Below are 25,761 nucleotides of genomic sequence, written 5' to 3' on the forward strand. Positions count from 1 at the left end.
TGCCTCAAAGCGAGAGCATGCCAAAACCAGCACAAACCGTACATGTTGGGACTCACCCCACATCTTCAAAAGTAGAGCCAATTAACAATATAGGGTTTCATATTCATACTCAGGAACCCAAAATTAGTAGAAATTAGCTACTTCCATTTTTGAAACATTTTGGCTGTTGATCAGTGTAATCAATCCAAAAATTAAAATAAAAACCAAGCACTGAACATTGTATCTAAGTATACAACAATATGAATAACTAAATTGGTTCAGGATCTTGCAAGTCAAGACCACTTGGGATTGAGATGGTGTGACAGATATATACAGATGAAGAGCCAGAAGTGCCTGGATGGAGATTTGAAGAATTTGTCCACAGACAGCAAAATACTTTTAGCTTTCTTCTGAAGAACCGCTGTACTTACTGGACTATTACGAAGACAGTTTCAAGTCAAACATTTAATATTCACTGCTTGTCAAGAACTCTAATCATGTCAACCCTATGTTTAACATCATCAAAGTACATTAAAACATCTAATTCTACCTCTAAACTAATGCTTTTCCTAATTTTCTTCTCAGAAGTACGACTCACTGGGGCAATTTCCACTCATAGCTGTGGAGAGTATGAGGAGGTTATGCACAACAGTACAACACATGAATACAGACTACATAAGCACTGTATAACCATGTGCATCAGACTGCCTGGCTTTAGAAGCTCAGCATACACTTGCTTGCCAAAGTGATCATCTGCTACTGCCAAATGTGAATTCTCCAACTATTCAATTTTTCATTTTGTATCTACAATATCTTACTCATTTTCTAACAAGCAACACTCCAGTAAATAATTCTATGTACTAGGAAATTGTATTGTGAGGGAAATCTGGAACTCTCTAAATTATTTTTCTTACTATGTTCATATCAGCTCAACATATCATGTATCATTCTATCACTCCCAAATAAAGACTCATACAATAAATTACCTGATTAATTTCATCAACACAGCGGAAGGGCACAGAAGTCTGACTTTGCAGGGCAAGGAGGTACAAAGCTGTGGAAACAGCTCGCTCACCACCAGACTGATGCTGAGCTGTTAATTCTCGAAGACGATCACTGTCACGGAATCGCACCTTGATCACAATACCATACTTGCTGAAGTCATTTTCGTCAGGCCCTTTGTCAAGCAGGACCTCTCCTGCACATCCTAGTCGTGCCATAAACTGGGAGAAACTGACACTGATATTCTCCACCAGCTCTGTGATGCGTGGCAACCATCTGTAGGCCAATGTGTAATGTGTATCACTATTCATAAAAGTCAAAATCCTCCAGTACCAGCTTTAACAGTGCTTTTTCATGATTAATAATGACTTTGTTATGAGTTCCACTAAGAAAACATTAGTCAGATTTCAAAAGCAGTGTAAAAACAAAATACATGGGATTGATTTGTCTCTGTAGGAAGAAACATCAATACACCAAGGGGCTCTTCCTCCCTCTACTCAATCAGCGTCTTGTGAAAGTAGCCCACCTTATCAAAACACCCTTTCTCACTTCTCAACTTCTATCTCATCAGCTTCACAGCAAAGCTGCATCTCTCTATTTTTCAAAGATATTGTTTTTGCTTTTAGAGATGCATGCACGCTCTTACTCCTCTACAATTATAATACTGAATTCTTTTTTCTTAACATGGCTGCATCAGGAACAAATGAATAACAACTTCATTTGCACACATCCACTCTCTAGCTGTCATGCATACTGTACTGAAACCAGAGTCTAATATCCACAGCCGAACCTTGACTGCTTCAAATGCCATTCCTATATAACATACTGATCCGATTAATTCAATCCCATGCAAGCCTTTCATCTTCCCGAATGTTCAGGTCAGGATACCTCAAAGACTCCTGCACTCCACACCTTCCACCTCCTCCTTGGTTTTCCACTCCCCCTCCTTTTTAACATTTTTGACATGCAGATCCTTTAAACACTCATCCCCTCACAAGTCCAAGTCATATCAGTCCAACCTGGTAAATTTTGAGGTCAAACTGCAATTACTACCATAATGTCATTCCTTGCATGACCAACCCTTTTCACACCATATATCATCCTTAGACATTTGATTTCCATAAAAATCACTTTCTATCTAAATATAAAATTATCCTTCTTTCAGAGCGGCTAATTTGTTCATAAGCACACCAAGTTTAAAGCATTAACCCAAAGGAATACAAGCATTTCAATAAATGAAGATGCATTCCTGTTCAAAACCTTCAGAACACAAAAATTTTTAATCATGCATAATGGAATAATCAAGACACTTAAACATTAATGAAGCACATAAAACATTTGGCAAACCTCAGTGAGTTTAAGAATGTCTTGGAAATGTATGAGAACATGAGAACAGATGGAAGCAACAGTGAAGGGAGCAGATGAGAAAGTGGTCAAAGGCAAAGAAGAGGTGAAGAAGGGATGGAGTGAGTATCTAGAAGGATAAGGTGGCAGATGTCTGGTGTCTGGGTCATACAGGTATGTGAAGCAAGAGAATTGTGGCATGGTTTGCTAAAAAGGGATGAGGTAGTGAAAGCTTCATGTATGCTGAAGTGTATCAAAGCAGGTGAAGTGCCTAAGACTGCAACTGAAATTTCTGTAAAAGCAGGTGACAGTGTTGCTGAGTCAGTCATGATTCTGAAGATGAGGTGCCCAAGGACTGGTACAGTGGCTTTACAACACAACTGTATAGAGGTAAAGGGAGCAAAAATCTATGTTGAGATACAAAGGTATAAGTCTGTTAGGTATACTTGATAAGTCATATGACAGTGGGGAATGAAAGGGTGGTGGCAGGCATGGAAATATGGCCTAAGGAGTAGTAGAGGATGCATGGACCAGGTGCTTTAAAGTAATTGAGAGAAATACATGGAGAAAAAGAAATTTGTATTTAGCTATTTAAAACTTGGAAACTTGTTGACTGGTTGGTAAGGTTATTTAATGTATGTATGACTCATGGTGAGGTGCCTGAGGATTGGCGGAATGCGTGCATAGTGCCATTGTACAAAGGCAAAGGGGATAAGAGTGAGTGCTCAAATTACAGAGGTATAAGTTTGTTGAGTATTCCTGGTAAATTATATGGGGGGGTATTGATTGAGAGGGTGAAGGCATGTACAGAGCATCAGATTGGGGAAGAGCAGTGTGGTTTCAGAAGTGGTAGAGGATGTGTGGATCAGGTGTTTGCTTTGAAGAATGTATGTGAGAAATACTTAGAAAAGCAAATGGATTTGTATGTAGCATTTATGGATCTGGAGAAGGCATATGATAGAGTTGATAGAGATGCTCTGTGGAAGGTATTAAGAATATATGGTGTGGGAGGAAAGTTGTTAGAAGCAGTGAAAAGTTTTTATCGAGGATGTAAGGCATGTGTACGTGTAGGAAGAGAGGAAAGTGATTGGTTCTCAGTGAATGTAGGTTTGCGGCAGGGGTGTGTGATGTCTCCATGGTTGTTTAATTTGTTTATGGATGGGGTTGTTAGGGAGGTAAATGCAAGAGTTTTGGAAAGAGGGGCAAGTATGAAGTCTGTTGGGGATGAGAGAGCTTGGGAAGTGAGTCAGTTGTTGTTCGCTGATGATACAGCGCTGGTGGCTGATTCATGTGAGAAACTGCAGAAGCTGGTGACTGAGTTTGGTAAAGTGTGTGGAAGAAGAAAGTTAAGAGTAAATGTGAATAAGAGCAAGGTTATTAGGTACAGTAGGGTTGAGGGTCAAGTCAATTGGGAGGTGAGTTTGAATGGAGAAAAACTGGAGGAAGTGAAGTGTTTTAGATATCTGGGAGTGGATCTGGCAGCGGATGGAACCATGGAAGCGGAAGTGGATCATAGGGTGGGGGAGGGGGCGAAAATTCTGGGGGCCTTGAAGAATGTGTGGAAGTCGAGAACATTATCTCGGAAAGCAAAAATGGGTATGTTTGAAGGAATACTGGTTCCAACAATGTTGTATGGTTGCGAGGCGTGGGCTATGGATAGAGTTGTGCGCAGGAGGATGGATGTGCTGGAAATGAGATGTTTGAGGACAATGTGTGGTGTGAGGTGGTTTGATCGAGTGAGTAACGTAAGGGTAAGAGAGATGTGTGGAAATAAAAAGAGCGTGGTTGAGAGAGCAGAGGAGGGTGTTTTGAAGTGGTTTGGGCACATGGAGAGAATGAGTGAGGAAAGATTGACCAAGAGGATATATGTGTCGGAGGTGGAGGGAACGAGGAGAAGAGGGAGACCAAATTGGAGGTGGAAAGATGGAGTGAAAAAGATTTTGTGTGATCGGGGCCTGAACATGCAGGAGGGTGAAAGGAGGGCAAGGAATAGAGTGAATTGGAGCGATGTGGTATACCGGGGTTGACGTGCTGTCAGTGGATTGAATCAGGGCATGTGAAGCGTCTGGGGAAAACCATGGAAGGCTGTGTAGGTATGTATATTTGCGTGTGTGGACGTATGTATATACATGTGTATGGGGGGGGGTTGGGCCATTTCCTTCTTTCGTTTGTTTCCTTGCGCTACCTCGCAAACGCGGGAGACAGCGACAAAGTATAAAAAAAAAAAAAAAAAAAAAAAAACTTGGAAAAGCTGATGATATGCTTAATAGAGATGACCTTATGGAAGGTGGTGCAAATATATCGTGTATGAGGAGACCTACCAGAAGCACAGATGAATTTTTATCAAGAGAGTATGGCATGTGTGCAGGCAGGGTAGGTGGTTCTATGTGAAGTGGATCCACCTCAATAGTATGTGATGTCACTATAGCTGTTTAATCTGTTTATTAATGGTGTGTTAAGTTAGGTAAATGAGTCCTGGAGAGGAGGGGTGAGGATGAGTCTACACTATGCTAAAAGTGCAAGGTTGCTTGCAGACAATGCATCTCTGGCGGAAGAATCAAGTACGAAACTGATTCTGGAAGCATGTGAAAGGTGGAAGTTGAGAGTTAAGTGAATAAATCTTAGGTGATGAGGTTTAGGAGGGTAGTAATACAAGTTGGTGTGAGTTTAAGTTTGCATGGAGAGAACATGGATGATGTGGAGTTTTCTTGATACCTAGGAGTGGATTTGGCATAGGACTAAACAATGGGAGCTCAGCAAAAGTGAACCATGGAATAGTTCAAGGCCAAAGGTCCATGGTCCATTCAAAAGTGCATGGTAAGCAAGGTTACTGTCTATGTGGCCAAAAATGGTTATGTCTGATGGTATAGTAGTCCCATAAAATATATCCATATTATTATCATGTTTAAGTAGAACATAATTTTCTAAATATGTTGAATGATAAACAACTCAACCCGGTGAGAAATTTTTTTTTGAGGGACAAGCCTTTTAAACAAATTATTGCAATGTCAGGTGCATTATGCATTCCTGGAATGTTTTCGGAAATGGCATACATAGTTAACTTTGTGTTATCTACGTGCTTATGTTTTAAATAACACAATTAATATGTGTCTTCAACACTATTTGTTATCTTGTAAAACTGTCACATCTTCAAAGAATCATTATATGACATGAAGATGCAGGTGTCATGCAGGCTTCTTTGTCATTTCCATAAATTATGTCCAGTATAGAAAAAATTTAGGATGTAATGTCCAAAAACAATTGCATGGGTTGCCACTGAAAACATTACTGGCTGCACATATATGCCCAGCTCCAGTGATCACGAAATAAATCACCAAGACTTAAACTCCCTGTAAGTTTTCTTTCTGTCTCACCCACACATGGACTCCTGCATTCTGTCCACAAACATACAATCTCTCACTATCACGTACAAAACTTAGCTCAGGCAACTTAATCTTCATAACTCTAGATTTTCCTGTGGTGAGCACTGTGAACTAGCCCTGCTTTCTGGCAAAATGGTAGAAGCAATAGACTGATGCAGTGGGTAGGAACATTAGACAGGAGCATCTGGTAGGAACATTAGGTAAAAGAAGTAGGTGAGAACATTAAATGGAGCATTAGGTAGAAAAGGTAGGTTGGAACATTAGACAGACACACGAGGTAGAAGTAATCAGCAGGAACATTAGTAAGGAGCTTTTGGAACCACTGCACTAGAGTTACCCTCTGCCAGTGGCCTGTTAGGGTGAGGCATTAAAGGTTACAAAGCAACACTGCAGTCCATCAGTTATGGAAACTTTTGCTATCTTCTTAAAGAAGTTCCTGGAAGAAACAAGCATCAAAGATATAAATTGTTAGATAGCATTAACAGTACCTTGTTTTGCTAATTTCTAGTTCTTTCTGGTGGTTCTCTGCATTAATTTGGGCATCCTCCAACTGTCTGTGTAACTGTCGCACCTCTGCCTCACGCCTTTGGTATTCTTGCACTTCCTGAAGAGTATATGATCTACAACATTCAATATATGTGTATCATTCATCAATATCTATAATCTTTAACAGGCAAACATCAAAGCCCACATAACAACCATGGATCCAATTATGGTACTTTAAAATGTACTTGTAAAATGTCTGAAAAATTGCATGACTGCATACAATTAACTCTGTGATAATAAAGGAAACTTAATGAGTGAAAACAAGAAATGCATACCTGTATCTATCTATAACATAGTAGTAACTTGACAATAAAATACAAGTATCTCATTCATAAAATGTAATAATAACTTAACAAAACACTCTCTCTACCACTATCATGAACATATTTTACTCACTCAGCACAGTGAATCTTTCCCTACCATTTCTGTTAATGACTACCTCCACACTTTTAACCCCTAAATACTGGGCATTATCCTGAAAGTCCATCAATGTTCAAAAATATAATCTTTTATGAAATGATATATTAGCATTCAAAAGCAGAGAAAGTTTTATCATTGCAGTACTTGTGTGCTGGCCTGGTATGCTAAATGAGAGACAGAGTAGGGTGTAGACTTGTATGACTAATCCAAATAAGAGAAGAAGACTGGAGATGACATTTCTTTCTTTGTTTAGCTTGTTTTCACAGTGTATAAGTATATCATACACAGGTACTGTGTTGTCAGTAAATAACATGAATACATATAGAAATATTACATCTTTTACAATAAAAATCACTGAGGGGGAAATTGGTTTGTGAAAATTGGTTTGTGGAAAAGATACTGAAGGATCCAATTTTTTCTTTATTTTGAACTTAGTTTCATATTCTACTCTCATTTCATACAATGGCACAGCATTGGTGGTGAATAACATAAATACATTTTGAAATATCACAATGCATACAACAATACAAATATATTTGATGGCAAAAGTGGCTAATGTTTCTGGGAGAGATATTAAAGGTGTTGTTTTTCAAAAATACTCTAGCTTTTCATCTATCATTTGTTATGAAGGCCCTCCATCATCCCAAGATTATATACAGAGAAAGTCTAAGGTAGTCGTTACATAATTTTTCTTAAAGCATGAGGTCAGAGGGAATGCCTTCCTCCTACTAAAATGATTCTCTAGGTCACTTATTTTTAACATCCCTCATGCTACTGTTCTTAACTTTGCTCACAAAATGAAACATAAGCGTTCCTCTTAACAACTTAGGTCATCCAACAATCTCTATATATCTCACAGGGACACCATGTATGCATGAACAGCAGGCAACACCCATGCTCCTACTGTTCAGTGCTAGTTGTAAAGGTACTGATGAGAGCAACTGCACTTACCATGAAATTTGTTCAAATAAAGGATACCCATAATACTTACACTATCACTAGCAGTAATAAGACATTCCCGGAAAGCCTCCTTTTCAGCCAAAAGCCTTTCTGTTTCCTCTAAGTTGGAGTTCTGGAATTCTGCACGGATCTGTAAAAGGAAGAACTAAAGCATGTCAAAGTGTCCTAACAAACTATTTTACTTTACATTACACTTTCTCTCATTCAATACTGTTCTAAAACATTTAAGAAACAGTCAAGCATAGACCCAGTCAAAGAGCTTTACTGCAATGCATTAATATTGTCTACTTAAATACTAATTTTTTTGTAACATTTCCAAATGACAAACCTAAACACTTAAATTCATGTTTCTGTCATTACTTCTAAACTATGGTGCAAGTGGGGGTAACAGATGCAAATTCCAATTCAGTTCAGAAATAATGATAAAAGAATATTATCACTATACCAGACATCAAAAATTGTAAATGGGGAGGTACATGCATCCACTGAAAAAAAAAATTAAGGTAAAAAGAACTGGATATGACAGAGAAGAAAAAGAAAAAGAATGAACTATACTCAAATAAATAATATATTATTATTTTTTTTTTTATTATACTTTGTCGCTGTTTCCCGCGTTTGCGAGGTAGCGCAAAGAAACAGACGAAAGAAATGGCCCAACCCACCCCCATACACATGTATATACATACGTCCACACACGCAAATATACATACCTACACAGCTTTCCATGGTTTACCCCAGACGCTTCACATGCCCTGATTCAATCCACTGACAGCACGTCAACCCCAGTATACCACATCGCTCCAATTCACTCTATTCCTTGCCCTCCTTTCACCCTCCTGCATGTTCAGGCCCCGATCACACAAAATCTTTTTCACTCCATCTTTCCACCTCCAATTTGGTCTCCCTCTTCTCCTCGTTCCCTCCACCTCCGACACATATATCCTCTTGGTCAATCTTTCCTCACTCATTCTCTCCATGTGCCCAAACCACTTCAAAACACCCTCTTCTGCTCTCTCAACCACGCTCTTTTTATTTCCACACATCTCTCTTACCCTTACGTTACTCACTCGATCAAACCACCTCACACCACACATTGTCCTCAAACATCTCATTTCCAGCACATCCATCCTCCTGCGCACAACTCTATCCATAGCCCACGCCTCGCAACCATACAACATTGTTGGAACCACTATTCCTTCAAACATACCCATTTTTGCTTTCCGAGATAATGTTCTCGACTTCCACACATTCTTCAAGGCCCCCAGAATTTTCGCCCCCTCCCCCACCCTATGATCCACTTCCGCTTCCATGGTTCCATCCGCTGCCAGATCCACTCCCAGATATCTAAAACACTTCACTTCCTCCAGTTTTTCTCCATTCAAACTCACCTCCCAATTGACTTGACCCTCAACCCTACTGTACCTAATAACCTTGCTCTTATTCACATTTACTCTTAACTTTCTTCTTCCACACACTTTCCCAAACTCAGTCACCAGCTTCTGCAGTTTCTCACATGAATCAGCCACCAGCGCTGTATCATCAGCGAACAACATATCATATTCTCAATAAAAACTTTTCATGGCTTCTAACAACTTGCCTCCCACACCATATATTCTTAATACCTTCCACAGAGCATCTCTATCAATTTTATCATATGCCTCCTCCAGATCCATAAATGCTACATACAAATCCATTTGCTTTTCTTAGTATTTCTCACATACCCTCTTCAAAGCAAACACCTGATTCACACATCCTCTACCACTTCTGAAACCATACTGCTCTTCTCCAATCTAATGCTCTGTACATGCCTTCACCCTCTCAATCAATACCCTCCCATACAATTTCCCAGGAATACTCAACAAACTTATACCTCTGTAATTTGAGCACTCACTTTTATCCCCTTTGCCTTTGTACAATGGCACTATGCAAGCATTCCACCAATCCTCAGGCACCTCACCATCCAGTCAACAATACAGTCACCCTCTTTTTTAAGGAAGAGAGGAAAGTGATTGGTTCTCAGTGAATGTAGGTTTGCGGCAGGGGTACGTGAGTGATGTCTCCATGATTGTTTAATTTGTTTATGGATGGGGTTGTTAGGGAGGTGAATGCAAGAGTTTTGGAAAGAGGGGCAAATATGCAGTCTGTTGTGGATGAAAGAGCTTGGGAAGTGAGTCAGTTGTTGTTCGCTGATGATACAGCACTGGTGGCTGATTCATGTGAGAAACTGCAAAAGCTGGTAACTGAGTTTGGTAAAGTGTGTGAAAGAAGAAAGCTGAGAGTAAATGTGAATAAGAGCAAGGTTATTAGGTACAGTAGGGTTGAGGGACAAGTCAATGGGGAGGTAAGTTTGAATGGAGAAAAACTGGAGGAAGTGAAGTGTTTTAGATATCTGGGAGTGGATTTGGCAGTGGACGGAACCATGGAAGCGGAAGTGAACCTTAGGGTGGGGGAGGGGGCGAAAGTTCTGGGAGCAGTGAAGAATGTGTGGAAGTCGAGAACATTATCTCTGCAAGCAAAAATGGGTATGTTTGAAGGAATAGTGGTTCCAACAATGTTATATGGTTGTGAGGCGTGGGCTATGGATAGAGTTGTGCGGAGGAGGGTGAAGGTGCTGGAAATGTGATGTCTGAGGACAATATGTGACGTGAGATGATTTGATCGAGTAAGTAATAACAGGGTAAGAGAGATGTGTGGTAATTAAAAGAGTGTGGTTGAGAGAGCAGAAGAGGGTGTTTTGGAATGGTTTGGTCACATGGAGAGAATGGGTGAGGAAAGATTGACAAAGAGGATGTATGTGTCAGAGGTGGAGGGAACGAGAAGTGGGAGACCAAATTGGAGGTGGAAAGATTGAGTGAAAAAGATTTTGAGTGATTGGGGCCTGAACATGCAGGAGGGTGAAAGGTGTGCAAGGAATAGAGTAAATTGGAATGATGTGGTATACCGGGGTCGACTTGCTGTCAATGGATTGAATCAGGGCATGTGAGGCGTCTGGGGTAAACCATGGAAAGTTCTGTGGGGCCTGGATGTGGAAAGGGAGCTGGGGTTTCGGTGCATTTTTACATGACAGCTAGAGACTGAGTGTGAACGAATGTGGCCTTTGTTGTCTTTTCCTAGTGCTACCCCGTGCACATTTGGGGGGAGGGGGTTGTTATTTCATGTGCGGCGGGGTGGCAACAGGAATGAATAAAGGCAGACAGTATGAATTGTTTTTTTTTTTGCTTTGTCGCTGTCTCCCGCGTTCGCGAGGTAGCGCAAGGAAACAGACGAAAGAAATGGCCCAACCCACCCCCATACACATGTATATACATACGTCCACACACGCAAACATACATACCTACACAGCTTTCCATGGTTTACCCCAGACGCTTCACATGCCTTGATTCAATCCACTGACAGCACGTCAACCCCGGTATACCACATCGCTCCAATTCACTCTATTCCTTGCCCTCCTTTCATCCTCCTGCATGTTCAGGCCCCGATCACACAAAATCTTTTTCACTCCATCTTTCCACCTCCAATTTGGTCTCCCTCTTCTCCTTGTTCCCTCCACCTCCGACACATATATCCTCTTGGTCAATCTTTCCTCACTCATTCTCTCCATGTGCCCAAACCATTTCAAAACACCCTCTTCTGCTCTCTCAACCACGCTCTTTTTATTTCCACACATCTCTCTTACCCTTACGTTACTTACTCGATCAAACCACCTCACACCACACATTGTCCTCAAAACATCTCATTTCCAGCACATCCATCCTCCTGCGCACAATTCTATCCATAGCCCACGCCTCGCAACCATGTGCAACATGTGCATATTTGTATATGTCTGTGTATACGCTGAGATGTATAGGTATGTATATTTGCGTGTGTGGACGTGTATGTATATACATGTGTATGTGTGTGGGTTGGGACATTTCTTTCATCTGTTTCCTTGTGCTACCTCGCTTATGCGGGAGACAGCAACAAAGCAAAATAAATAAATAAATATCATATTACATAAACCACATTGTTCCAATTCACTCTATTCCTTGCACACCTTTCACCCTCCTGTATGTTCAGGCCCCGATCACTCAAAAACTTTTTCACTACATTCTTCCACCTTCTTGTTCCCTCCACCTGACACATATATCCTCTTTGTCAATCTTTCCTCACTCATTCTCTTCATATGTACAAACCATTTCAAAACAACCTCTTCTGCTCTCTCAACCACCCTCTTTTTATTTCCACGCATATCTCTTCCCTTTTCATCACTTACTCGATCAAACTACTTTAAATATTGTCCTCAAACATTTCATTTCTAACAAATCCACCCTCCTCCATACAACCCTATCTATGGCCCTTCAAGCATACCCATTCTTGCTCTCCAAGATACTATTCTCTCCTTCCACATTAATGGCAAAATCCAGGAACAAATATGGAGGTTAAATAAAGCAGACCCAACGAGTCAAAGCATTAGTGGAAGACTTAAATATATATGGAGAAGGAAGATATGCAGTAAAACAAACTTTGCCTGGAATCAAAACTATTTCTAGTGACAATATGAGAATGCTAATTATACACAAAAGCAGCAGTTGAGTGTCCCATCCCATTTGTTATCCTGCTAGGCTGGGCATGGGAACTCCAATTTTGTGAATATTCACAAATGCTTGTGTATTGTGTAGCTGATGCACCCTATGACCATTGGGAATGAATTGAATGGCAAAAGATGGACTGGGAGATAGTCCTACATCAAATGTGGAACAAAATTTGCCTTATCTGTAAACCCTTACCAGCTAGGAGCCACTGGAACCTAATTTTGAACAAAATCAGAAAATTAGCTATAAAAATCAGTTTAAAACATGCAACGAAATAAAGATCCTTAAAAAATAACTACATAAGCCATAAAAAAATTTAATTTTCCTTTATTTAAGCTATCTTATCCCAAATCTTCCTCTCTTTCAACACCTTGCCCTCTTTTGGGGTACTTATTGTAGATTTGCTAAACTTACTTGACAGTATTGAAAATAAACTCAGACTTCCTTGAAGCACTGCATTGCCAAACTTACTTGCAAGGTAAACTCTGACCATGCAGAAGCATTTTATATCGTTCTAAATACTATATAAAAAAACTTACTGTCACCATTATTGTTTCAATTATCCTTACTGATATTACTTAAGGTACCTTGGAGTTGATGTGGCAACAGATAGACAAACAGGGCTGAAGTGAATCACAGTGTGAAAAAGGGGCATAAGGTCCTATGTCCATCAAGAATAGTGTGAAAGGTCAGCATCCATTAAGGCAACCATTGGTATGTATGACAATACAGTACTCCTCAAAGTACTGCATGGATGAGAGTCTTGGATTGTGAATGCAAAATAAAGGAAGCTGATTGTTGTGTTGGAAATGAAATGCCTTAAGAAGAGTGTTGTGAGACAGGCTGGCCCAGTAAGGAAATGAAATGTAAAAAGAGGGGTATAGTAATAAATGCAATCCAAGACAGCTGACCAGGGTGTGCTAAAAGGGTTTGGATGTATAGAGAGCTTGAGCAAAATTAGACCAACTAAGAGGATCTATGTGTCAGAAGTGGAAGGAGCAAGACAGCTGGGAGAGAGGGACACGGAAAGGATGGAGTGAATGAAGCTTTTGGTTATGAAAGGAGGGCAAGAGGTGTGAATTGGACTGATGAAGTTTTTGGGGATGTCATAATGACAATGAACTGAACCAGGGCATGTAAATGGCATGAGTAAACCTGCCTACAGGACTTTGCTATGGACAACAGGCTCTGGTTTCAAACCATTTTACACAACAGCTGGTGACTAAAGGGGATGGGAGCGGGAGGGCTAGAAATGCTCCCCTCCTTGTATTTTAACTTTCGAAAAGGAGAAACAGAAGGAGTCAGGCGAGGAGTGCTCATCCTCCTCAAAGGCTCAGATTGGGGTGTCTAAATGTGTGTGGATGTAACCAAGATGAGAGAAAAGGAGAGATAGGTAGTATGATTGAGGAAAGGAACCTGGATGTTTTGGCTCTGAGTGAAACAAAGCTCAAGGGTAAAGGGGAAGAGTGGTTTGGGAATGTCTTGGGAGTAAAGTCTGGGGTTAGTGAGAGGACAAGAGCAAGGGAAGGAGTAGCACTACTCCTGAAACAGGAGTGGTGGGAGTATGTGAAAGAGCGTAAGAAAGTAAACTCTAGAATGATATGGGTAAAACTGAAAGTGGATGGAGAGAGATGGGTGATTATTGGTGCATATGCACATGGGCATGAGAAGAAAGATCATGAGAGGCAAGTGTTTTGGAAGCAGCTGAGTGAGTGTGTTAATAGTTTTGATGCAAGAGACTGGGTTATAGAGATGGGTGATTTGAATGCAAAGGTGAGTTATGTGGCAGTTGAGAGAATAATTGGTGTATATGGGGTGTTCAGTGTTGTAAATGGAAATGGTGAAGAGCTTGTAGATTTATGTGCTGAAAAAGGATTGGTGATTGGGAATACCTGGTTTAAAAAGAGAGATATACATAAGTATATGTATGTAAGTAGGAGAGATGGCCAAAGAGCATTATTGGATTACGTGTTAATTGATAGGCGCGCGAAAGAGAGACTTCTGGATGTTAATGTGCTGAGAAGTGCAACTGGAGGGATGTCTGATCATTATCTTGTGGAAGCAAAGGTGAAGATTTGTAGAGGTTTTCAGAAAAGAAGAGAGAATGTTGGGGTGAAGAGAGTGGTGAGAGTAAGTGAGCTTGGGAAGACAGCGACAAAGTATAATGAATAAATATAAATCACATCTTCCCTAAATACATCCCATTCCTCTCCCACTCCCCTTACCTCCTTTGTTCTCACCTTTTTCCATTCTGTACTTAGTCTCTCCTGGTACTTCTTCAAACAAGTCTCCTTCCCAAGCTCACTTACTCTCACCACTATCATCACTCAAACATTCTCTCTTCTTTTCTGAAAACCTCTACAAATCTTCACCTTCGCCTCCACATGATAATGATCGGACATCCCTCCAGTTGCACCTCTCTCAGCACATAAACATTCAAAAGTCTCTCTTTCGCACGCCTATCAATTAACACATAATCCAATAACGCTCTCTGGCCATCTCTCCTACTTACATAGGTATACTGATGTATATCTCTCTTTTTAAACCAGGTATTCCCAATCACCAGTCCTTTTTCAGCACATAAATCTACAAGCTCTTCACCATTTCCATATACAACACTGAACACCCCATGTATACCAATTATTCCCTCAACTGCCACATTACTAACCTTTGCATTCAAATCACCCATCACTATAACCCAGTCTTGTGCATCAAAACTAATAACACACTCATTCAGCTGCTCCCAAAACACTTGCCTCTCATGATCTTTCTTCTCATGCCCAGTTGCATATGCACCAATAATCACCCATCTCTCTCCATCAACTTTCAGTTTTACCCTTATCAATCTAGAGTTTACTTTCTTACACTCTATCACATACTCCCACAACTCCTGTTTCAGGAGTAATGCTACTCCTTCCCTTCCTCTTGTCCTCCCACTAACCCCTGACTTTACTCCCAAGACATTCCCAAACCACTCTTCCCCTTTACCCTTGAGCTTCGTTTCACTCAGAGTCAAAAAATCCAGGTTCCTTTCCTCAAGCATACTACCTATCTATCCTTTATTCTCATCTTGGTTACATCCACACATATTTAGACACCCCAATCTGAGCCTTCGAGCAGGATGAGCACTCCACGCATGACTCCTTCTTCTGTTTCCCCTTTTAGAAAGTTAAAATACAAGGAGGGGAGGGTTTCTAGCCCCCCTGCTCCCGTCCCCTTTAGTCGCCTTCAACAACACGTGAGGAATGCGTGGGAAGTATTCTCTCTCCCCTATCCCCAGGGATATCTAGGGAAGCAGTGGTGGCTTGCACAAAAGATGCTTGTGGCATGAAAATTGTGGGAGATGGGCAGATTAGAAAGGGAAGTGAGTGATGGGATGAAGAAGTAAGATTATTAGTGAAAGAGAAGAGAGAGGCATTTGGACGATTTTTGCAGGGAAATAATGCAAATGAGTGGGAGATGTATAAAAGAAAGAGGCAGGAGGTCAAGAGAAAGGTGCAAGAGGTGAAAAAGAGGGCAAATGAGAGTTGGGGTGAGAGAGTATCATTAAATTTTAGGGAGAATAAAACGATGTTTTGGAAGGAGGTAAAAAAAGGGCGTAAGACAAGGGAACAAATGGGAACTTCAGTGAAGGGGGCTAATGGGGAGGTGATAACAAGTAGAGGTGATGTGAGAAGGAGATGGAGTGAGTATTTTGAAGGTTTGTTGAATGTGTTTGATGAAAGAGTGGCAGATATAGGGTGTTTTGATCGAGGTGGTGTGCAAAGTGAAAGGGTTAGGGAAAATGATTTGGTAAACAGAGAAGAGGTAGTAAAAGCTTTGCGGAAGATGAAAGCCGGCATGGCAGCAGGTTTGGATGGTATTGCAGTGGAATCTATTAAAAAAGGGGGTGATTGTATAGTTGACTGGTTGGTAAGGCTATTTAATGTATGTATGATTCATGGTGAGGTGCCTGAGGATTGGCGGAATGCTTGCATAGTGCCATTGTACAAAGGCAAAGGGGATAAGAGTGAGTGCTCAAATTACAGAGGTATAAGTTTGTTGAGTATTCCTTGGAAATTATATGGGAGGGTACTGATTGAGAGGGTGAAGGCATGTACAGAGCATCAGATTGGGGAAGAGCAGTGTGGCTTCAGAAGTGGTAGAGGATGTGTGGATCAGGTGTTTGCTTTGAAGAATGTTTGTGAGATATACTTAGAAAAGCAAATGGATTTGTATGTAGCATTTATGGATCTGGAGAACGCATATGATAGAGTTGATAGAGATGCTCTGTGGCAGGTATTAAGAATATATGGTGTTTTAGGCAAGTTGTTAGAAGCATTGAAAAGGTTTTTTCGAGGATGTAAGACATGTGTACGTGTAGGAAGAGAGGAAAGTGATTGGTTCTCAGTGAATGTAGGTTTGCGGCAGGGGTGTGTGATGTCTCCATGGTTGTTTAATTTGTATATGGATGGGGTTGTTAGGGAGGTGAATGCAAGAGTTTTGGAAAGGGGGGCAAGTATGCAGTCTGTTGTGGATGAGAGAGCTTGGGAAGTGAGTCAGTTGTTGTTCGCTGATGATACAGCGCTGGTGGCTGATTCATATGAGAAACTGCAGAAGTTGGTGACTGAGTTTGGTAAAGTGTGTGAAAGAAGAAAGTTGAGAGTTAATGTGAATAAGAGCAAGGTTATTAGGTACAGTAGGGTTGAGGGTCAAGTCAATTGGGAGGTAAGTTTGAATGGAGAAAAGCTGAAGGAAGTGAAGTGATTTAGATATCTGGGAGTGGATTTGGCAGCAGATGGAACCATGGAAGTGGAAGTGAGCCATAGGGTGAGGGAGGGGGCAAAAATTCTAGGAGCGTTGAAGAATGTGTGGAAGTCGAGAACTTTATCTTGGAAAGCAAAAATGGGTATGTTTGAAGGAATAGTGGTTCCAACAATGTTGTATGGTTGCGAGGCATGGGCTATGGATAGAGTTGTGCGCAGGAGGGAGGATGTGCTGGAAATGAGTTGTTTGAGGACAATATGTGGTGTGAGGTGGTTTGATCGAGTAAGTAATAATAGGTCAAGTCAATTGGGAGGTGAGTTTGAATGGAGAAAAACTGGAGGAAGTAAAGTGTTTTAGATATCTGGGAGTGGATCTGGCAGCGGATGGAACCATGGAAGCGGAAGTGGATCATAGGGTGAGGGAGGGGGCGAAAATTCTGGGGGCCTTGAAGAATGTGTGGAAGTCGAGAACATTATCTCGGAGAGCAAAAATTGGTATGTTTGAAGGAATAGTGGTTCCAACAATGTTGTATGGTTGCGAGGCGTGGGCTATGGATAGAGTTGTGCGCAGGAGGATGGATGTGCTGGAAATGAGATGTTTGAGGACAATGTGTGGTGTGAGGTGGTTTGATCGAGTGAGTAACGTAAGGGTAAGAGAGATGTGTGGAAATAAAAAGAGCATGGTTGAGAGAGCAGAAGAGGGTGTTTTGAAGTGGTTTGGGAACATGGAGAGAATGAGTGAGGAAAGATTGACCAAGAGGATATATGTGTCGGAGGTGGAGGGAACGAGGAGAAGAGGGAGACCAAATTGGAGGTGGAAAGATGGAGTGAAAAAGATTTTGTGTGATCGGGGCCTGAACATGCAGGAGGGTGAAAGGAGGGCAAGGAATAGAGTGAATTGGAGCGATGTGGTATACCGGGGTTGACGTGCTGTCAGTGGATTGAATCAAGGCATGTGAAGCGTCTGGGGTAAACCATGGAAAGCTGTGTAGGTATGTATATTTGCGTGTGTGGACGTATGTATATACATGTATATGGGGGGGGTTGGGCCATTTCTTTCGTCTGTTTCCTTGCGCTACCTTGCAAACGCGGGAGACAGCGCCAAAGTATAATAATAAAATAAAAAAATAAGATGTGCGGTAATAAAAAGAGTGTGGTGAGAGAGCAGAAGAGGGTGTTTTGAAAAGGTTTGGTCACATGGAGAGAATGAGAGAGTAGAGATTGACCAAGAGGATATATGTGTCAGAGGTGGAAGGAACGAGGAAAAGTGGGAGACCAAATTGGAGGTGGAAGGATGGAGTGAAAAAGATTTTGAGTGATCGGAGCCTGAACATGCAGGAGGGTGAAAGGCGTGCAAGGAATAGAGTGAATTGGAACGATGTGGTATACTGGGGTCAACGTGCTGTCGATGGATTGAACCAGGGCATGTGAAGCATCTGAGGTAAACCATGGAAAGTTCTGTGGGGCCTGGATGTGGAAAGGGAGCTGTGGTTTCGGTGCATTATTACATGACCGCTAGAGACTGAGTGTGAATGAATGTGGCCTTTATTGTCTTTTCCTAGCGTTATTTCATGTGTATATATGTATATGTTGAGATGTATAAGTATGTAAATTTGCGTGTGGACGTGTATGTATATACATGTGTATGTGGGTGGGTTGGGCCATTCGTTTGTCTGTTTCCTTGTGCTACCTCGCTAACGTGGGAGACAGTGACACACGCAAAATAATATAATAATAATAATAATAATAATAATAATAATAATAATAAATCAGATGACAGCTAAGGAGTATGCACATGTGAGGCCATTGTCCACGTTCCTGATGCTATATGTTGAAGGTAGGAGATGCATCTTGGTTTTAATAAAAATCTTTCTTTCATACTTATTCACTTTTTTTTCATACATGTCCATCATTTCCCACATTAGTTGGTGCTAAGATCAGATGAAGAAATGGCCTAATTCACTCTGTAGCTATCATGTATTATGCACTGATACTGGAGGCCAATCCACAATAATAATCCACAGACCTTTCCATGGTTTACTCTGACCACTTCATATGACCTGGTTCAACCAACTGACAGAATGTTGTCTGCTGTAAGCCACATCACTCCAATTTACTTTGTCCCTTGCATGTTTCACCCTCTCCTTCATGTTCAGGCCCTGAACCTTCATAGCATCTTTCACTCCATCATTGCAACTCTCCCTTGGTTTCCATATTTTCCTTGCTCCTTCCATTTCTGACATGTATACCCTCTAAGTCATCCTTTCCTCACTCATTTTCTCCATTATCCAAACCATTCCAGCACACCCTCTTCAGCTCACTCATACACATCCATCTTAATACCACCATAACTCTCATTTACACTATAATTTCCTATTCAATCAACCCATCTCAAACTACATACTGTCCTCAAGAATTGAATTTCCAATGCATTCACCTTATCTTTTACAACTGTTTGCCTGCTCATCCAGCCTGGGGCTTGCTTCAGCACCAACGGTTCCAATTGCTGCAATATCTACTCCCTTGTATCTAAAACATTCCAGTTCCTCTAAATTCTCTACATTTAAACCCACACTCCACTTAACCAGTCTTTTTGATGCTAAACCTAACTGCCTTACTTTTACTCACATCTATTCTCAACTTTCTCCTTTCAAACACTCTCCTAAAATCAGTCACCAGCTTCTGCAGGTGACTTACCTAAAAAGAAAAGAAAAAAGCACACAAGCACACACCAGACTGCATACCTGCTCCTCTCTCTAAGGCCCATGGATTAACCCTCCTCACCATGCCATCCATAAAGAAATTACACATCTTTCATGACATCACAAACCCCTGACAAAGACCAACCATTATCTGGAATCACAAACCCTCCTCTCTTACTACTGGCACACATGCATTACTCTCTTGATAAAATCTCCATGCTGCTTCTAAGAGCTTTCCTCCTGCATAACATATTCATAAGACCCTCTACGGTACATTTCTATCACTATCATACACTTTCTCAAGATCCACAAATGCTACATATAAATCCTTCAGTTTCTCTATGTATTTCTCACACACATTCTTCAAAGCAAACATCACTTATACATATCCTCTACCACTCTTGAAACCTTAATGTTCCTTCCCAGTCGTGATGCTCTTAATCACCATCCTTACATACAACTTATCAGGTACACCCACCAATCTTACATCTCTGTAATTTGAACACTCACTTTTGTCCCTCTTGCTTTAAACACAAACACCATATAGGCATTTTGCCAATCTTCAGGCATCTCACCATTATCTAAACATTATTTTATTTATATCTATTTATCTTGCTTTGTCGTTGTCTCCCGTGTTAGCGAGGTAGCGCAAGGAAACAGACGAAAGAATGGCCCAACCCACCCACATACACATGTATATACATACACGTTCACACACGCAAATATACATACCTATACATCTCAATGTACACATATATATACACACACAGACATATACACATGTACATAATTCATAGTCTGCCTTTATTTATTCCCATCGCCACCCCGCCACACATGGAGTAACAACACCCTTCCCCCTCATGTGTGCGAGGTAGCGCTAGGAAAAGACAATAAAGGTCCCATTCGTTCACACTCAGTCTCTAGCTATCATGTAATAATGCACCAAAACCACAGCTCCCTTTCCACGTCCAGGCCCCACAAAACTTTCCATGGTTTACCCCAGACGCTTTACATGCCCTGTTTCAATCCACTGACAGCACGTCGACCCCAGTATACCACATTGTTCCAATTCACTCTATTCCTTGCACGCCTTTCACCCTCCTGCATGTTCGGGCCCCGATCACTCAAAATCTTTTTCACTCCATCTTTCCACCTAAAATTTGGCCTCCCACTTCTCCTCGTTCCCTCCACCTCTGACGCATATATCCACTTGGTCAATCTTTCCTCACTCATTCTCTCCATGTAACCAAACCATTTCAAAAGACCCTCTTCTGCTGTCAATCACACTCTTTTTATTTCCACACATCTCTCTTACCCTTACATTACTTACTCGAGCAAACCACCTCACACCACATACTGTCCTCAAACATCTCATTTCCAGCACATCCACCCTCCTGCGCACAACTCTATCCATAGCCCACGCCTCGCAACCATACAACATTGTTGGAACCACTATTCCTTCAAACATACCCATTTTTGCTTTCCGAGATAATGTTCTCGACTTCCACACATTCTTCGACGCTCCCAGAATTTTCGCCCCCTCCCCCACCCTATGATTCACTTCTGCTTCCATGGTTCCATCTGCTGCCAGATGCACTCCCAGACATCTAAAACACTTTACTTCCTCCAGTTTTTCTCCATTCAAACTTACCTCCCAATTGACTTGACCCTCAACCCTACTGTACCTAATAACCTACACATACCGTGAAATATCCTAACCAACCAAGCAACAATAGTCACCCCCTTTCTTAAGAAATTCAACTGCGAGACCATCCACACCAGCTAACATGACAAATTTCATCTTATGCACCACGCTTCTTCCCAAAGCTTTCAAACTTTGCATACCTCACCCAACCCAAATGCTCTACATCTGCCATCCTATCATCAGACACATTCTACAATCCTTCAAAATTTCATGCACTCACCTTATTTCATTTACTCTCACCTTTAGCCATTCTACATTTGATCTCTTCTGGTATCTCTTCACACAAGCCTCTTTTCAAGCTCACCTACTTTTACCACCCTCTTTTCACTCACATAATTTCTTCTTTTCTAAAAGCCTCTACAGTACATCTTCCTATCTTACCCTTAATGTTATGTTTAGATACATTCTCATCAAAATCATGTAGTCTACTTTTTCAAAGTTTGGCAAAGTCAACAAAAAAGTATTCATTCACTTTCCTTGGATCAGTAACTCGATTTGTGTACTTTTTCCCGACAAAAAGCCAAGTTGGTCTTCATTAATGTTCCTGTTCTTGATCACATGGCTTAATGTATGTCCTTTATCATTCTTTTAAGGGCTTTTATTACATGCAAACTCAAGTTAATTGGGTTGTGTAATTAAAGTATTAGCTTGGATCCTCAATTCTGTACTGATGTTACATACACTAATATGTGATTGTCTGCAATTTTGCTATCTTACAAACTTTAGCTCAATGATAAAATCAGTGGTTTTTCTATTGCTATTTTTGTCTTCAGAGAAAAATGGTTGGGATTCCATCTGATCCTGGCACATTTCCTCTGAGTTGATTAACTGATCATCATATATCATCTTCCAATAATTCAAAATCTCTGAATGCATTTTCATCATATTGGTTAAACAATTCATCTTTCAATTCCTCTTTCAATTTTCAGCTGAACACCAGTTTATTTTGCTCAATCAACATCCCATAAACTTCCTTAAAATCATTTGCATATTCATCCTCTATCTTAAATGGTCCAATCCTTGTTTTCTTGTTTTATTCATGTAGATGAAAAGCATCTTTGGATTTCCTATTATGTTCCCAATACCATTTTCCTCATTTCTGAGAGAGAGAAAGAGGGAGAATATCTACCTACGATGAGATTTAGCTAAAATGGCTGGGCTAATGCAAAAAGCTCACCACATGTCTTGATGATTTACAAGACTATTTTGCACAATTGCCAGCTGCATTACATGATTATCAATTCTTAGTTCATTTGGGATGGATTTCAACCATATGTCAAGTTCCATGCATATTTCTATCTGACTTGGTAGTACAATTAATAATAGTTCTAGCTTTCTGGTTGGACTGTCATATATCTTAGTTTGATTTATATTTAGAACATTCCATATTCTTAAAAGACTTAGCAACAATACATCTTCCCTGTTGAGAGGCTTTCAGGTTTAACAAATTTCCTTTTATATCTTCAATATGTTCCTATGTGTAGATTATCCTAAATCTTTCTCATCTTTCTAGGCTATATAGCTGCAGTTCTTTCACCTTACATGTTTCCCTTGACTTTACTAGAAGCACCTCTGAATTTCCTCTAATTATTTGGTGATCATGCAACAAAGCAGTACTCAGTGTTATTATTATCCTTACTTTCTTTCTTTTATTATTTTGCTTTGTCGCTGTCTCCCGCGTCAGCGAGGTAGCGCAAGGAATCAGAAAAAAGAATGGCCCAACCCACCCACATACACATGTATATACATACTCGTCCACACACGCATATATACATACCTATACATCTCAATGTATACATATATATACACACACAGACATATATATATATATGTATTTTTTTTTTTTTTTTTTTCACACGATTTGCCATTTCCCGCGTTAGCGAGGTAGCGTTAAGAACAGAGGACTGAGCCTTTGAGGGAATATCCTCACTTAGCCCCCTTCTCTGTTCCTTCTTTTGGAAAATTAAAAACGAGAGGGGAGGATTTCCAGCCCCCCGCTCCCTTCCCTTTTAGTCGCCTTCTACGACACGCAGGGAATACGTGAGAAGTATTCTTTCTCCCCTATCCCCAGGGATATATATATATATATATATATATATATATATATATATATATATATTTTTTTTTCATACTATTCGCCATTTCCCGCGATAGCGAGGTAGCGTTAAGAACAGAGGACTGGGCCTTTTTTGGAATATCCTCACCTGGCCCCCTCTGTTCCTTCTTTTGGAAAATTAAAAAAAAAAAAAGAGAGAGGGGAGGATTTCCAGCCCCCCGCTCCCTCCCCTTTTAGTCGCCTTCTACGACACGCAGGGAATACGTGGGATGTATTCTTAATCCCCTATCCCCAGGGATAATATATATATATATATATATATATATATATATATATATATATATACACATGTACATAATTCATAGTCTGCCTTTATTCATTCCCAACTCCACCTTGCCACAACATGGAATACCAACCCTCTTCCCCCTCATGTGTGCGAGGTAGCGCTAGGAAAAGACAACAAAGGCCCCATTCGTTCACACTCAGTCTCTAGCTGTCATGTAATAATGCACTGAAACCACAGCTCCCTTTCCACATCCAGGCCCCACAGAACTTTCCATGGTTTACCCCAGACGCCTCACATGCCATGGTTCAATCCATTGACAGCACGTCGATACCGGTATACCACATCGTTCCAATTCACTCTATTCCTTGCACGCCTTTCACCCTCCTGCATGTTCAGGCCCCGATCACTCAAATCATTTTCACTCCATCTTTCCACCTCCAATTTGGTCTCCCACTTCTCGTTCCTTCCACCTCTGACACATATATCCTCTTGGTCAATCTTTCCTCACTCATTCTCTCCATGTGACCAAACCATTTCAAAACACCCTCTTCTGCTCTCTCAACCACACTCTTTCTATTACCACACATCTCTCTTACCCTTACATTACTTACTCGATCAAAACACCTCACACCACATATTGTCCTCAAACATTTCATTTCCAGCACATCCACCCTCCTCCGCACAACTCTATCAATAGCCCACTCCTCACAACCATACAACATTGTTGGAACCACTATTCCTTCAAACATACCCATTTTTGCTTTCCGAGATAATGTTCTCGACTTCCAAACATTCTTCAAGGCTCCAAGAATTTTCGCCCCCTCCCCCACCCTATGATTCACTTCCGCTTCCATGGTTCCATCCACTGCCAAATCCACTCCCAGGTATCTAAAACACTTCACTTCCTCCAGTTTTTCTCCATTCAAACTTACCTCCCAATTGACTTGACTCTCAACCCCACTGTACCTAATAACCTTGCTCTTATTCACATTAACTCTCAACTTTCTTCTTTCACACACTTTACCAAACTCAGTTACCAGCTTTTGCAATTTCTCACATGAATCAGCCACCAGCGCTGTATCATCAGCAAACAACAACTGACTCACTTCCCAAGCTCTCTCATCCACAACAGACTGCATACTTGCCCCTCTTTCCAAAACTCTTGCATTCACCTCCCTAACAACCCCATCCATAAACAAATTAAACAACCATGAAAACATCACACACCCCTGCCGCAAACCTACATTTACTGAGAATCAATCACTTTCCTCTCTTCCTACACGTACACATGCCTTACATCCTCAATAAAAACTTTTCACTGCTTCTAGCCACTTGCCTCCCACACCATATATTCTTAATACCTTCCACAGAGCATCTCTATCAACTCTATCATATGCCTTCTCCAGATCCATAAATGCTACATACAAATCCATTTGCTTTTCTAAGTATTTCTCACATACATTCTTCAAAGCAAACACCTGATTCACACATCCTCTACCACTTCTGAAACCACACTGCTCTTCCCCAATCTGATGCTCTGTACATGCCTTCACCCTCTCAATCAATACCCTTCCATATAATTTCCCACGAATACTCAACAAACTTATACCTCTGTAATTTGAGCACTCACTTTTATCCCCTTTGCCTTTGTACGAGCATTCTGCCAATCCTCAGGCACCTCACCATGAGTCGTACATACATTAAATAACCTTACCAACCAGTCTACAATACAGTCACCACCTTTTTTAATAAATTCCACCACAATACCATCCAAACCCGCTACCTTGCTGGCTTTCATCTTCCACAAAGCTTTTACTACCTCTTCTCTATTTACCAAATCATTCTCCCTATCCCTCTCACTTTGCACACCACCTTGACCAAAGCACCCTATATCTGCCACTCTATCATCAAACACATTCAACAAACCTTCAAAATACTCACTCTATCTCCTTCTCACATCACCACTACTTGTTATCACCTCCCCATTAGCCCCCTTCACTGATGTTCCCATTTATTCCCTTGTCTTATGCACTTTATTCACCTCCTTCCAAAATATCTTTTT

At 40.8% G+C, this 25,761-nt stretch overlaps 1 protein-coding gene across 5 annotated transcripts in view; it reads right to left on the reverse strand.

Moving 5' to 3' along the window:
• Positions 1-25,761, reverse strand: part of SMC5 (structural maintenance of chromosomes 5) — a 281,105-nt gene that overhangs the window by 25,975 nt on the left and 229,369 nt on the right. For 4 of the 5 annotated variants that reach the window (XM_071666709.1, XM_071666711.1, XM_071666710.1 and 1 more), the window contains 3 exons: positions 7,666-7,764; positions 6,197-6,312; positions 966-1,257 (listed from right to left, as the gene is read on the reverse strand). In XM_071666709.1, the coding sequence (XP_071522810.1) occupies positions 966-1,257; positions 6,197-6,312; positions 7,666-7,764 (507 nt within the window). The remainder of the gene's footprint in view (positions 1-965; positions 1,258-6,196; positions 6,313-7,665; positions 7,765-25,761) is intronic. The other variant, XR_011713331.1, reaches the window with a different exon arrangement.

Source organism: Panulirus ornatus, chromosome 11 (genome assembly GCF_036320965.1).
Source record: "Panulirus ornatus isolate Po-2019 chromosome 11, ASM3632096v1, whole genome shotgun sequence".
Classification (NCBI taxonomy): domain Eukaryota; kingdom Metazoa; phylum Arthropoda; class Malacostraca; order Decapoda; family Palinuridae; genus Panulirus; species Panulirus ornatus.